This window comes from Phoxinus phoxinus, assembly GCF_949152265.1.
Source record: "Phoxinus phoxinus genome assembly, chromosome: 13".
NCBI classification, from domain to species: Eukaryota; Metazoa; Chordata; class Actinopteri; order Cypriniformes; family Leuciscidae; genus Phoxinus; species Phoxinus phoxinus.
Genome location: NC_136888.1, coordinates 33,268,336 through 33,284,776, shown reverse-complemented (window position 1 = coordinate 33,284,776; position 16,441 = coordinate 33,268,336). Strand labels below are relative to the sequence as shown.

The following is a 16,441-nucleotide window of genomic DNA, read 5'->3' as shown; positions in this document are numbered from 1 at the left end:
CACGAATTGATGCATAAACTTGACACTATAAGTTGACTCAAATTAACTCAGTCAAAGCAACAAGATGACTTGACTTAGTTAAGTTGAGTCAAATAATCTTTTTTTACAGTGTACTTCGCCATCCGCCATTTTGTCGGACAAAGCAGTCACGAGAGTTAGTAGATTAACATGGGAGGATGTGAACTTGAGAAGCGGAGTGTACTGACGTATTTCCGCGGTTAAAACAACATTCCTTCTGATGTTCATTCATGTTTATTTGATGCTATAAATGAACTAGAAGGAAGAGATGATCGGTTCACGAGCAGCTTTAACTGAGGCGACACAGCGATCTGTCAGACACATTAAAGAGCCACAAAACAGTATTTATTGTTTACATTTCTTTTCAAAAATGACCAAATTTGAAAGTTGAGACTTTGTTTAATATGTTTAATTACAAAAGTAAGCTGTTCTGTGTCTGTCAGTGTGTTGTCAGTGTCTCTCTGCTCCGTGATGTGGTTTTCACTGCGTGAGAACATGGTGTGTGTGTGTGAGAGCGGCGTAGCTTGTCGGACATAGCAACAGTAACTAAGGGGGGCGGGTCTTTGCGAACGGTCAATTGAGCACAACAGTCTCGTTCCGGAAGTCATCTCCATAGGGACATTTATTTTAACGCTAAATTATAAACCTTTAAAGACTACGAGGGCTACAAGGTTGTTAATCGATGGTACTTGCTTCTATTAGCCTGCATTATTTCAACTTAGATTTAAAATAATCGTGCTTAACAGCAGAATGTGATGAAAAACTGCATTTCCCATGATGCTGTACAGAAAATTCACCGAAACAAGTCGAAACAAGCAAAAAGTTTTCTTTAGCTCCGCCCACTCCCATGAATCAATGTGATCAAAATTTTTAAATGAATAGTTTTATATTTCTCAATAATTTTGTCATTTTATTATGCTGTTTGCAATGCATCATGGGATTGTAGTTCGTTCCCTCACTAAAACCATTAGGTTCACAGTCTTATATCCGATTTTCAAACACATTTTTTTTTGCCTCAAATCAAAGTTCGTAATGTTGTGATTCTCCTCGTAGCTCGTTGGTTTAACCCTTTAATAAATAAAAAAATAAAATACTTCTGGAACCAACACCGCTAAAAAAGTGGACGGGCAAAAGTCTATTATACTTCATTTTTTCTCGTTTTAAGCATAAACACTTTCATTTGATACATTTTTTATGTCATTTTGATTCTTAAGAAAATATATCTTGCTTTAAGAATGTGTCCTTTAAAACAAGACAAAAACACAGAGTAAGAAAATAATTTTGCTCAGTGTTAAAAATATCCTGTATTTCTGCGAGGCGGCATTCATTTGTAAAATACTGCAGGATGCCGTCGAGCCCGAGTTGTTATCTGTGCAGTCGGGCTGTTTTGAATGGCGGGCCACGGTTGTTATGAGGCCGCTGGCTTCGTGATCAGAGTGCAGCGGATGATGGCACTAAAACGAGATGTTTCTGCTCTGCCCTCTCTCTCATTTATTCCATCTAGGCCCCGTCGTCGCCCTCCTCACCTTCGGCTAATGAACCAAAGTATGAGAAGCGCTGGCTGGATGCCGTCACCCTCCCTCTCTTCATGGCTCGAATCTCTCGACGCAAAGCTGGAACCGATAAATTAAGGTACGGTAATCCGCTGTACGGTTTGACACGCGCCCGCTCCAAATGTTGGTTTTGCAAGCATTTTTCATTTAGGTGAGAGGATGTTAAATCCAATATCTATGCAGCGGCATGCCGTGTCTGGAAAGGTCAGCGATGCAGGACCAGCGAGAGGAGCGCAGGTCGAAGAGAAGAAGAAGAAGAAGAAGAAGAAGAAGAAGAAGAAGAAGAAGTGGATCTGACTTTACTCAGCTCGGCTGTCATTGAAAACAGAGAGAAAAGACTATATCTATAAATAACCAGTTTAAAACTCTGAGGTTGTGATTGCAGCAGGTGGAAAGCAGAGAGATTGGTTTCTCATCCTTTAATTAGGCAGAATGCATAATCTGAATGTGCATTTGCTTCGGGAGTTTGATTTCCGACAACTTTGATTTTAACCCTATAAAGCCTGTTGTTTCATGTTTGATGCACACAATCCTCAGGCCTGAACATTATCAACTTGTTGAACACAATCTGCCACATGCCTTCTGTCGCCTCATTCATGTCGACATATTATAAGCAGACAAAGAGTGATGACTGATATTTAAATGCATTTTTGGCTCTATATTGCACCCAGCGCAATTGACTTTGACTTAGACTAACTCATATTATATTATTCTTACTAGAACTATTTTTATTATGACATTGGGCCCTATCTTGCACCCAGCACAAATTACTTTGTACACCGACGCATGTATAATTCCTATTCTGCACCCGCGCACAGCGGACTTTTCCCTCCACAGACGCACGTCGGTAAATTAGGGAATGAACTTGCGCTCGCGCGGGCGGTTCAGTGAAAAGAGGAGAGTGTTCCGGCGCAAACGTTCCCTGGTGATATTCTGCAGTTTCAGAAATCAATTCCGCCGCTGACCAGGAGAAACCGAGTCTAAAGACAGCGGCGCCGCGCGTTAGTCAGATGCTATTTTAAGCGCGCGTGATTGGCCATTATGTAGCGTATGAACAACACACACACTTTGATTCTCTAATATAAACGGACGCAGCAGTTTTCATTTTTGCAAATCATACATTATTACAAGGAAAAATATTAACACACGAGGGAAATCATTGTTGTGTCCACGAAGATGTGAAAAAATAGGCATAAATCTAGCTTACACATTTACCCAAATTATTATACGCCTGTTTAACCGAAGCTAATTTGGGTTTCTCCATCATCCTCATACAATGTCACTTCTCTGTGTTTTACGGCCCTGACGAGAACGTCGGTCTCCTCGGCTGTGAATCGCTCCTGGCGTGCGCCGGCAAACCCGCCGTTATAATAGCAATCCGCCGTTATAATAGCAATCCGCCGTTATAATAGCAATCCGCCGTTATAAAAGCAATCCGCCGTTATAATAGCAATCCGCCGTTATAATAGCAATCCGCCGTGGAACAAGCGCGCCGGCTCTTAAAGGGAATGTGAGAGGACGCTCTGATTGGTTTAAATTCACGTTACGCCCAAACCACACCTATGAGTAAAGAAGCGACTTCAGACCAACACATTTTAGATTTGCGTCGGGCGCAAGAGTCGTTTATCCCGCCGGTATAATAGCAACAGCGCTCGAGATCCGCCCACAAACTTACTTGCGTTTCGCGTTTGATACTTGCGTTTCAGAGCGTTACAATAGGGCCCTATATGTCACTAGTCTGTTATTCAGATCTCATTACAAGCATCAGAATTTCATCTTTCTATTTCGTCATATAAATATCAGCATCTGCACCAAAATACATATTTTTCTCCCTTCATATTTTTTCTATATCATACTAAATGAGCCATAAAAGCCTGATGTATCAAATATGATGCTCAACAAAAAACTCATGCATTTCCTTTTAATTCCGTCAAAAGTTTCAATAAACTGTTACATTTCAAAACATTATATTTTTCTGACTCTCATCTCTTATGTCAGGCTTTCCTGGGTTAAATATGTTTTGCTGTTATTGATTTGTTTTTCTGTACGTCAACTTTACTATGAAGTAGAACTTTTCACAGAGTGTGACTCCTCGATTGATTTAAAGGATTTCTGAGCAAGTGCATGCATTTTTAAACATGTGCAGCATCTAAAGGTGCATTATGATATTTGATCTTTCATGAAGGAGGTTCAGCTGAAGGATTTTCTGGACCATTATTATTATTTTAATACAGTTTTGGTGACACTTTATAACTTTCAACTACGTGTCATCTTGCATTAGAGTAGTAGACTGTTAGGTTCGGGTAAGTAGAATAAGTTGACTCGCTGTAAAAAAAAAATGTTGGTTTAACTTAAAAAGGCAAGTTACCTTGTTGCCTTAAAATTTTGAGTTCGTTGTAATTAACAATTTGAGTTAATACAATGAAGAAGAATGGTTTAATAAACAGAAACTCAAAATAGTGTGTTATCTTCACACATTAGTTATCGAATTTGATTTGACAAAAGATAAAAAGTTGTGATAACAAATCATGAAAATATTTTTACTTATAGTTACTTATAGTCAATATGTCTGTTGAGGAGCATCAAAATAAAGTGTTCGATATTAAAGTTCACTTCAGAATTAAAATTCCCTGATAATATACTCAGCCCGACTTCATCCAAGATGTTCATGTCTTTCTTTCTTCAGTGGAAAAGAAATGAAGGTTTTTGAGGAAAACATTGCAAGAGTTTTCTCCATATAGTGACTTTTTGAAGGTTCAAATGTGAGTTTCAGTGCAGCTTCAAAGTCTCGACACGATCCCAGATGACGAATAAGAGTCTTATCTAGTGAAACCATCGGCCATTTTATAAAACAAATTACATTTATATACTTTTAACCACAAATGCTCCTCTTGCACTGGCTTTGATGCGTCACACATTACGCAATCACGTTGAAAGTACTATATAATATAATATATATATTAGGGCTGTTAAACGATTAATCGCGATTAATGTCATCCAAAATAAAAGTTTGTGTTTACATAATAAATGTGTTTGTACTTGTGTATAATTATTATGTATATATAAATACACACACGTTCATGTATATATTTAATAAAAATGTGTTATTTATATATAAAATATTTATAATTTATATATAGTATAAATTATATGTAAATTTATATACATACAAATATTTCTTAAATATTTACAAGCATGTGTGTGTATTTAAATATATAAAATAATTATACACAGTACACACACATTTATTACGTAAACACAAACTTTTATTTTGGATGCGATTAATCGCGATTAATTGTTTAACAGCCCTAATATATATATGTGGTTAAAAAGTAAATAAATGTTTATTTTTATATAGAAAAGGACCGATGGTTTCGCTAGATAAGACTCTTATTCCTCGGCTGGGATCGTGTCGAGACTCTGAAGCGGCACTGAAACTCACATTTGAACCTTCGACCCGTTGATAACCGTTGAAGTCACTAATATGGAGAATGTTTTCCTCAAAAACCTTAATTTCGTTTCGACTGAAGAAAGAAAGACATGAACATCTTGGATGACATGTGGGAGAGTAAATGATCAGGAAATTTTAATTTTGAAGTGAACTAATCCTTTAAGCAGACAGTCTACTATACTCGGATAAATGCTACACTGTAAAAACTTTCTGACCTCGCCAACTCAAGATTTTCTAGTGACTGGTCACATCTAAATTTTTTCAGTGTATTCTGCAAATTTGAAATTCTGCAAATTTAGATGTCAGTTTAAAAAATGCTGGGTTGTTTTAACCCAATTTTGGGTCAAATATGGACAAACCCAAACATTGGGTTAAAAAAGTAATTGAAAAATTTAACCCAACCCAGCATTTTTTTTTTTTTTTTGCTATAGGATAGCAAAATCATATTCTTCAATATTGAGAATTACATTTAGACCTGTACCTTTAGCATTATTTTTATACACTGTAAAATATTCTAACCTCCCCAACTGAATTTTCTAGTGACTGGTCACATCTAAATTTTTCAATGGGCCCAAGTGAAATTCTACAAATTGATCAAATTAAATTTGCAGAATTTCATTTGGGTCAAATTTTTTATTTTATTTTTTTAGGCTATGTTTACACGGAAACGATCTGAAAAGAAAATGCAAAAGTGGCGTTGCGTTATCACTTTTTATTCTGCGTTTAGACGAGCGCTATGGGGGGGATCTGCGTGCATATGGTGACGCAAAAGTGTGTGAAATTGGATGTACAGTAGTGTGCACTCCAGGCGGCTAGGTGGCGATGTGAAGCACTGAAAGTGAAAGAGACGCTGACACAGTTTTTCATGTTTAATACGGTAAAGCTGCTGCTTTAACCCTCGGCGCTCTTCGCGTGTCGCTCAGCATTTTTTTTTTTTTGTCAATGAAATTAATGCTATATTTTAGTTAGATAATGTTTTGTTATTTTCCTGTACTGGTGCATGCCTGTGACGTAAACGCGTACGCGGCGCCTTCACTGTCTTGCAGACTTTTGCGTTTTTACCCTTTAGACGGGAACGCGATGGTGGAGCGTTTTTAAGATTTCCACTCTGGAGGGTGGTTTCACTTTTTTGCGTTTTTAAGCCCCAAAAACGCCGTCGCCGTGTACACGAAAGGCATATCCGATAAAATATTTTTACGTTTTCACCCGCGAGCGTTCTCGTGTAAACAGGGTCTTATTTACTAGAAAATCTTGAGTTGGGGAGCTCAGAAAGTTTTTACAGTGTAGTTGAGTTGCACAGTTAGTGTAATGTCTAAAGTGGAGCATCACAATAAAGCGTTACCTCAGTTTCTCCGGGGGTTTCACATCTCCGTGCGACTCCCACAGTGCATCCTTCTTTCTGAATGTAAGAAAGATGCGTTCAGATTTCACAACACTTTTTTGGGGGACAGTCTCCTGTGAGACGATGAACACCCAAAGCGTCCGTGCAACATCTCGTCCCTTCCCTCATGCTCTTCTCCTCGTCTGCGTTACAACCGCCGCTCCACATATGCGCCGATGCCGGTGAAAACAGACTAATAGATGTTTTATTGTGTTCTGTCACTCACACGGCCGGCCTCTTGGTTTCAAAGCACTCGGCTACAGTCTGCTGGTAGCTCAAGCAGAACATCACATTCTCCAGGCAATCTCTGTCTGAAAAAGCCCAAGCGGTGAATGATCTCACACATGGTTGGCATTAATTGAAATCATACCATTTATTGAATTGCTTTATTGGAAAAGTTGGAAGCTGCTAAAGATGCGGTCAGTGTTTAGAGAGCAACGCTTCTGTTTAGTAGCAGAGCTTCAGATTTGCTCTCTCACTTCAACCGCATGATTTAATGCGTTAGAAATGTTTATCTTCAGGTTTTGCCCTTTGCATTTGTCCTTCATAAGCAATGCATTAAATCTACATGCTAAAGGCCACATTGGAAACGATAGCTCAGAAATATGCTTTGACCCGACAGTCACTTTCTGTTGAACTCAACTGACAGCTATCATTAAAAAGTGTAATTCATCTGCGGCACGCTCCGAACACACTCTGATATTAAATGTCAAAGCCGTCCCATTATATACAATTGATGGAGGAGTGAGCGTGACGTCTTTCAACAAATGCATTTCATCCCTCGGAGTGTGTGTTGATAGCTTTACACATTTAAAACAAACGGAAATAACCAAGTCACATAATCATAACTGACGCCTGTGTTTGAGCCGAGACTTTAGATATACAAAGACTGTGCATTGAATATTAGAAAAAGTGCAATATGCAAAATAAGTCCCGCCTTCTAAATAAAAGAGCCAATCACTGATTGGTAAAGTCATTGCATCACTGCTGCAAAACAAGTTGTATTTTATCATCTATTGATATTGCGGAGGGATTTGTACACAGTCTGGTGTCATGGCATGAGTATTTAGTTTATTTAGTTATTATATTTGACGTGGAATAGTAAATCATCTGTGACTGAAATGCATGATTCAATCCTCTACAAATTCTGATAATACTTGTCGATTTAGTGTCTACTTGCAATGTGCAGTGTATCTCTGATGTCTTATTCATGTCTTCATCAATATTAGAATAAACCTCTGTGGCCTTGAAGATTTGATCAGGAATTGTTTCATTCTTGCATCATGAACTACAGAGTGGATTTTACCACGGTGAGATACTGCGGTAACAATGGCTCTGTTCAGAGTCCTCGTGGACTGATGATAAGGTGTTCAACACGTTTGTGAAAGCTTGTTATGAAATGATGTACAATAAATGGTTCAACCAGAAGTATGCTGGTCACGTAACCTACCTGTGGCAGAATCAATGATTAACTATTATTATTATTAGTAGTAGTAGTAGTAGTACTACTTCTATTTTTAATGCATTATTTTTTATTATTATTATTTATATGTTTTATTCATTTATTATTTAATTTATAATTTATGTATTATTTACTTAATCATTATTTTATTATTTTATATATTTGTTATATTAATTATATTAATTAACAATTTAATGATAATTTATTAGTATTGTTGTTGTTGTGATTATTAGTAAATGTTTATTACTTTATTATTTTTATTTAATTTATTACATATTATGTATTTATTATTTACTTTCTTAGTTTTATTTGATATTTTCGTTATATTATGTTTATTTAGTAATCATTTATTATTAGTAGTAGTAGTACCTATTTTGTATTAATTTATTTTTTATTTATTATAATTGTTATTATTTTATTATTTTTAATAGTTATAGTAGCAATAAAAATTTTTTTTTTACTTTATAGTTTTATTATTTTAGTCATTATATTATATGAATTAATTTAGTAATAATTTATTATTATTATTATTAGTAGTAGTAGTAGTAGTACCTATTTTGTATTACTTTATTTTTAATGTATTATCATTGTTATTATATTATATACTTTTTTGAAGTATATTATATTAAGTATATTTACTTTATAGTTGTATTATTTTATTCATTATATTATATTAATTAATTTAGTAATAATGTATTATTATTATTATTCATTTACATAAATAAATACACTAATAATAAACAATAATAATGCTAAAATCCATTTCATGTACACTGATAAATCTGCATGCTGTAAAATAACTTTGATTTCTGTCATATACGGTATGCCAGTGTTGTACTTTTGTCATCAAATGTAATATATCATATTCTTTTTTCTTCTCCTCCTTTTCTTCCAGATCGAACAGTTTTGAAGTCATTGCCTTAGATGGAGTTTGCACGCACGCTCTTCAATTTTGCACGGCGGGAGAAAGCACAGACTGGCTTCAAGCAATATCAACCAATATCAACGATCTGACGCAGGAGAGCGTAAGTAACGTGTGTGTGTGTGTGTGTGTGTGTGTGTGTGTGCGTGCGTGCGTGCGTGCGTGTGTGCGTGTGTGTGTGTGCTTGTGTGTGTGTGTGTGTGTGTGTGTGTGTGTGTGTGTGTGTGTGTGTGTGTGTGTGTGTGTGTGTGTGTGTGTGTGTGTGCAGAGACACTGATGAGAAGAGGTCTAGTAAGTGTAATGCTCATTCTTCATGCATTGACACACAACTGCAGAAGCTGAAGACCTTTATGACAGTTCTCGGGTTGAAAAATGAATATGTAACTGGAACTTTGCTGTGTTCAGACCTTCTGCATTTTACACAAAACATTTCCAAGATCATTTTTTTCCCTCCTGTCTCATATTGTTTCCATCAGCATGTCCCTTTAGGGCCTCCGTAGCAACTTAAGATGATGTACAGTCCACCATATCTGTCTATATATTAGGCTACTCTCTATTGGTGAATCTTACTAAATCATGCCTGGGTTGTGTTTCACCTCAAGATCAAAGGAACATTTAGAAATTATATTTTGAAATAAATATCTGATGTCAAACCTTGTCAAAGAGCAAAAAAAAAGTATATTTTTTATATTAATTTCTCTCTGTTTTTTGGAGTCATCTCAAGTCAAACGTGAAAACAATCCGGTCTTGAAGCAATTATGTTTATATCAGTAAATATCAATGTATGCTTAAGATTATACACTTCACAGATGTACTTTACAAAAAAAAAATTACTATTATTATTAGTAGTATGTTTATTATTAACATGATTTTATTTATTTATTTAGCATTACAGCTTCTGAGAATTAGGAAAGGATTTAATTTGCTTCATTGCCTTAAAAATAATAAATGTTTTTTTTTAAGGCAACATTTTCTTTATGAATACTATTCATTAATTTAATTATTTATTTACTTGAATTTAATTTTGTTATTATTTAAGACAACTAAGCCATTATTTAGGCTAATATCATTATGCATATAATATATTAGAACTTAATATAATTTTTGATTATTTATATAAAATAAATCATATAAAATTGTATATATATACACCCATGATTTCTATATAATGTAACATATAATCTAATAGAATATATTAGTTTTTGAGCTATGTTAATTACATTTAATTAAATATGAACTGATAATATAATAAATGTTGTATAGTATTATTAAACTGATGTAATATATGCTATTCAGTATTATATTATATTATATTATATATTATATTATACATATTTAGTTAGTTATTTAGTTGGATATTTGTAGATATTTTTTGTGAGATTTCACGACACTCCAAAAACTTTTACTAATAATGCAAAAAAAAAAAAAAAAAAAAGCAACTCAACTCTATTGAGTTTCTCCAGATTCATGCTTTCTTGGACAAAATTCATAAGTCATAATTCTGCTCTCAGAACCCACCTCTTGCCAAGAGTCTATAACGACCTCATTTCCTGTGCGCTGCTGTAATGAGCGCTGATGATCCAGCGGGCTTGCTGACTGTCACACAGCTGCTGGTGTACGTCACCTAATGATGGAGACAGAGACTGATTGCTAAACGTTCAATTAGCAGCTGATTGTGTGTGTGAGGGGGAAGCGGAACTGTTATTGTGGTGACCTATAACCTATAAATAGAGCGTGTGACACATGCTTGAGCAGCGAGGATGATGGGAGATGAGTGTGTGTGACACATTCTGACCCGCGAGCGCATTATTGGCTGATAAGTCGACTTTAGCTGTGATTCACTGCTAGCCGATATACCGTCAATCACCGCTGACAAGAGGAGAGCACATCGCTGTCTGAACTTCAAATACATTATTACCTAATTCTATAATGCATTATGTAGGGGTTATATATGTATAATATATGTTTAATGCATTATAGGCCTGTGCTTTCTTTAAGAATGTCGATTAATAATAATACTTCATGGTTTACCTTTAACAAGTAATGCATATTCATAAGATTTAGTCATAAGAACATGCATTATAATGATTTATGATTTTTTTTACTGCATTAAATATACTTTTGTACTGAATATATAAGTGTTACCACAAGGTTATTCAGTATCAGTATATATACATTTAAATTATATATAATACTAATATATATTATTTCAATTGTGTGTATATATATATATATATATATATATATATATATATATATATATATAATGTATATATAATTTCAAAGTGAATTATTAAATTATCAAAAGCCAGTAATTTCATTATAGTTGTAATTAGCGATAAATATTAAATAATAAAAATATCATATTATATAAGTTAAAAAAAATAAAAAATAAAAAAATAAAAAAATGTAGGAACCACTACAGTTCACCTACTATAATATAATATAATATAATATAATATTATGTTATATTATATTATATTATATTATATTATTATACAATTATAAATATTTAGCTAGTTATTTAGCCGGATATTTGTAGATATTTTTTGTGAGATTTTACGACACCAAAAACGTTTACTAATAATGCAATATTATTATATAATATGATATTATATGATATTATATGATATTATATTATAGTTGAGCTAAGTAACATTGCTCTGTCAGGCTATTCACATATGATATATAAACATAGAATAATAATATTAGTAGTAATTATGTATATTTTTTTAATTTTAAAGTAATTCCCTAAATAATAAAAAGCTGGTAATTTCATCATAGTTGTAATTGGTGATAAATATGAAATAATAATAAATACGTTCATTGATTTAGCAATGTTTTGATTTGTTTCAGATGAAGACGGCGAACACATACGGTTCTCCTGATGATCAGGTAACTCATTTGTACAGTGACATTTTCCTTATTAAATCCTAGGATAGAAAGTAATTATCCTTATTGCACCAGTTCTTCTACAGCCTCAGAATATATCATAATCATGACAATAACACATCTCACCGCGATCGTGTAATGACCTCTGGCTCTTTGTTGCATTTTGATTAGTAATTCATAAGCAGCCGAGAGTAATTGAGTCATATTTACTCAGGAGAGCCCTGCCAATGTGTGCTGAACACACACAGACGCTGGGACCCGTGTGCTGAGTGGGATTGCTTTTCTCCTGCAGATTGTCCACATGGGTTGGGTGTGTGAGCCGGTCCAGGCCAGCGACGCCGAGTCCACACACAGCTGCAGGTTTCTGGCGCTGAGAGGATCTTCTCTTCTCATCTTCAGGAGTCCTCCTGTGAGTCCTGCATGTGTTTCAAACTCTGTCAGTATTCAGTCCTGCAGAGACCGAGGGCCCTATTGTAACGCTCTGAAGCGCAAGTATCAAACGCGAAACGCAAGTAACTCTGTGGGCGGATCCCGGCGCTGTTGCTATTATACCGGCGGGATAAACGACTCTTGCGCCCGACGCAAATCTAAAATGTGTTGGTCTGAAGTCGCTTCATTACTCATAGGTGTGGTTTGGGCGTAACGTGAAATAAACAGAGCCGGACAGTAACGGAGTACATTTACTTGAGTACAATTTTGAGGGATCTGTACTTTACTCGAGTATCATTTTTGGGGAGTACTCATGACTTTACTCAAGTACATTTGAGAGGCAAATGTTGTACTCTTTACTCCACTACATTTCTATCCATAACCGTGAGTACTGAGTACCCGTTACTTCTTCTAAAAAAAAATAAAAAAAAAAAAATAAAAAAATCTCGGAAACCCTCAATTTGTTGTTTCCCTCTCAAACGTGACTTGACTGTGCAGGCGCCACTGATTGGGACAGCCTATCAGCAATCAGCTTTCAGGTTCAGAGGTGTGTCCGAACATTGCCTTATTGCCTTCTTTGCTGGTTTATGTTTATTGATTTGATTGATGAAAAAACAGAGAAACTCACATGTACACACAATTGTTAGCTGAATTTTCTTTTCTGATATTACACATTAATGTAAGCTGAGATTTGCTTTGATGTTCTTGAGTATGCAGTGTGTGTAACACAGTCAGGTTCAAATGTGGGTGCAAAAAATCCATTACAACTCCAGCAAAGGTTTGTCAGAGCGTTGCCATTGTGCTATTGGCTTGTGGGCATCTGGGCAAGTGCGAAATGTTAAATAAAGCAACATGGTAAAACGATGAAAATGACTTGATTTTACTTTCAATTCCTTTTACATTCTCCAAGGTATTAACATGAACATTTTTCATAACTCCATGTAGGACGTTTCTGTACATAAATGTAAGCACTGTGGCAGTAGTAATGCAATATTTAGAAGATGTATTCTTGTACTTTTGATACTCAAGTAGCCTACTTTTAAAAACAAGTACTTCAGTACTTTTACTTAAGTAGACATCTGACTGTAGTACTTTTACTTGTACTTGAGTAAAATTTAGCAAGGGGTATCTGTACTTTTACTCAAGTAATGAAGCTGTGTACTCTGTCCGCCTCTGGAAATAAACCAATCAGAGCGTCCTCTCACATTCCCTTTAAGAGCCGGCGCGCTTGTTCCATGGCGGATTGCTATTATAACGGCGGGTTTGCCAGCGCACGCAACTTATGATGGTAACGGTGATTTCGCAGTCTTCAGGATTTTGTTTCCTGGTTCTTGACGGATAACAGACTTTGTCAGATGTCCTTATATACCGATGTGTCTCGCCACTATTGACCAAACAGGTTTGATCCGCCATTACTACAATTAGCCTGAATAATTTGGGTAAAAGTGTAATCTAGATTTATGTCTATTTTTTCACATCTTCATGGACACAACAATGATTTCCTTCGTGTGGTAATATTTTTCCTTGTAATATGGTTTGCAAAAATATGAACTGTTGCGTCTGTGTAGATGAGAGAAGCAAAGTAATAATAATAATTTGTTACATTTATATAGCGCTTTTCTGGACACTCAAAGTGCTTTACATAGAAGGGGGAATCTCCTCAACCACCACCAATGTGCAGCATCCACCTGGATGATGCGACGGCAGCCATATTGCGCCAGAACGCCCACCACACACCAGCTTACTGGTGGAGAGGAGACAGTGATGAAGCCAATTAGTATATAGGAGGATGATTAGGAGGATGAAAGTGTATGTGCGTTGTGCACACGCTACATTATGGCCAAGCATTAAAGGAACCGTATGTAAGAAATGTATATCAATTAATCATAAAATTAATTGGATTGGATATCCGGCCAGGATATTGTCATTTAAAAGTGAAGTTGCAGCCCTCAACTGATGTTGATGTTGTCATGTTGTGTTTGGCCTGATGCGCCACCCTCCATCCGGGTTGCCAGCTCTGCTCTAGTCTTGCCATTGGAAGCTCCTTGTAGCAGCCGACGTTCCTGCTGGATCCTGCAGCCTATCTGGCAACCTCGAGTCAGGGGGGAGGGGGAGGGGATACACCGCTCTACAGTCATTTGAAAGTGTTTGCAGTACCAGTTTTGGCCACAATTTTACATACGGTTCCTTTAAAATAGCATCTGAATAACGCGCCACTGTCTTTAGACTCGGTTTCTCCTGGTCAGTGGAGGAGTTGTTTTCTGAATCTGCAGAATATCACCTGGGAACGTTTGCGCCGGATCACGCTCCTCTTTTCACTGAACCACCTGTATAGTTTGCGAGTGCAAATTTCAACATTCAACTTCAGATTTTGATTTTACAGGTTTTCACATTGGAGCTGTGAGTGTAAATTTTAGCGCACAAGTACGAATATTTATTGTATAAGTTCTCAAATTCACATCTACATGCTCTCGAGCTTTGCTACTCTTTTACCTTCATAAACACAAGCCATTATTGAAGCTACTGTACGGTTGCTGTATCCGGCTATTATTAAACTAATAATATAGTATTATAACACACAAATACACATATATATATATATATATATATATATATGCACCTGCACGTCATTCACAATCACACACACCTGCACGTCATCATCACCCTCATTACTGCCACTATATATGCACTCACCTCACCTCAGCTTTGTTGACCTCGCTCGATGTATGTGGACTTTTCTCCGGCGATCTCTCGTCTCCCTCTCCTCTGTCTCCGTCAAGATCACCCTTTGACTGAACCACCCTGCTCACCTCATCCCTGCACCTTTGATATTCAATACATCACTGTTCACCATCTTCCTCTCCTGTGTCTGCATATCCATAGCAGTATGCATGTATATGTGTGCTATAATCATATATACAGTGCTTAGCATAAGTGAATAGACCCATACTAAAGTTGACTAAAAAGAGGAATCAAAAATCATCTTTTGGAAATTGATCTTAATTCCTTAAATAAAAAAATGAGGAAAACTCCAACCTTTAAGGACACTAATCTTCTTTGTGAATGAATAATGTATTGTAAATAAGTAAATGTTCTTCTGTAAAATACAGTGTGCATAAGTCAGGACACCCCTATGATAAATTCCCATAGAGGCAGGCAGATTTGTATTTTTAAAGGCCAGTTATTTCATGGATCCGGGATATTATGATCCTGATAAAGTTCCCTTGGCCTCTGGAATTAAAATAGCCGCACATCCTCACACACACTTCACCATACCTAGAGATTAACATGTTTTATTTCAGTTCGCCTAATAGCTGGTTTGATTTGCATTGAGAGAAATATCAGGCGGTTCAGTGAAAAGAAGAGCATGTTCCCGCTCAAACGTTCCCTGGTGATATTCTGCAGTTTCAGAAAACAACTTCGCCACTGGCCAGGAGAAACCGAGTCTAAAGACAGCGGCGCCGCGCGTTAGTCATATGCTATTTTAAGGGCTCATGCTTGGCCATAATGTAGCGTGTGAACAACACACATATTGATTCTCTAATCTAAATAGACGCAGCAGTTTTAATTTTTGCAAATCATACATTATTACATGGAAAAATATGAACACACGAGGGAAATCATTGTTGTGTCCGTGAAGATGTGAAAAAAATAGGCATAAATCTAGATTACACATTTACCCAAATTATTATACGCCTGTTTAACCGAAGCTTATTTGTGTGGTTTCTCCATCATCCTCAATGTCACTTCTCTGTGTTTTACGGCCCTGACGAGAACGTCGGTCTCCTCGGCTGTGAACCGCTCCTGGCGTGCGCCGGCAAACCCGCCGTTATAATAGCAATCCGCCGTTATAATAGCAACCCGCCGTTATAATAGCAATCCGCCGTTATAATAGCAATCAGCCATTATAATAGCAATCCGCCGTTATAATAGCAATCAGCCATTATAATAGCAATCCGCCGTTATAATAGCAATCCGCCGTTATAATAGCGATCCGCCGTTATAATAGCAATCCGCCGTTATAATAGCAATCCGCCGTTATAATAGCAATCCACCGTTATAATAGCAATCCGCCGTTATAATAGCAATCCGCCGTTATAATAGCAATCCGCCGTTATAATAGCGATCCGCCGTTATAATAGCAATCCGCCGTTATAATAGCGATCCGCCGTTATAATAGCAATCCACCGTTATAATAGCAATCCGCCGTTATAATAGCAATCCGCCGTTATAATAGCAATCAGCCATTATAATAGCAATCCGCCGTTATAATAGCGATCCGCCGTTATAATAGCGATCCGCCGTTATAATAGCAATCCGCTGTTATAATAGC

The 16,441-nt window shown here is 36.3% G+C and overlaps 1 protein-coding gene across 1 annotated transcript in view; it reads left to right on the top strand.

Annotated features, from left to right (window-relative positions):
• The window catches only part of sntg2 (syntrophin, gamma 2), an 88,940-nt gene that overhangs the window by 45,847 nt on the left and 26,652 nt on the right, over positions 1-16,441 (top strand). Inside the window, exons 9-12 of the mRNA XM_079633268.1 lie at positions 1,523-1,650; positions 8,761-8,890; positions 11,644-11,682; positions 11,972-12,088. Coding sequence (XP_079489394.1) covers positions 1,523-1,650; positions 8,761-8,890; positions 11,644-11,682; positions 11,972-12,088 — 414 coding nt within the window. The remainder of the gene's footprint in view (positions 1-1,522; positions 1,651-8,760; positions 8,891-11,643; positions 11,683-11,971; positions 12,089-16,441) is intronic.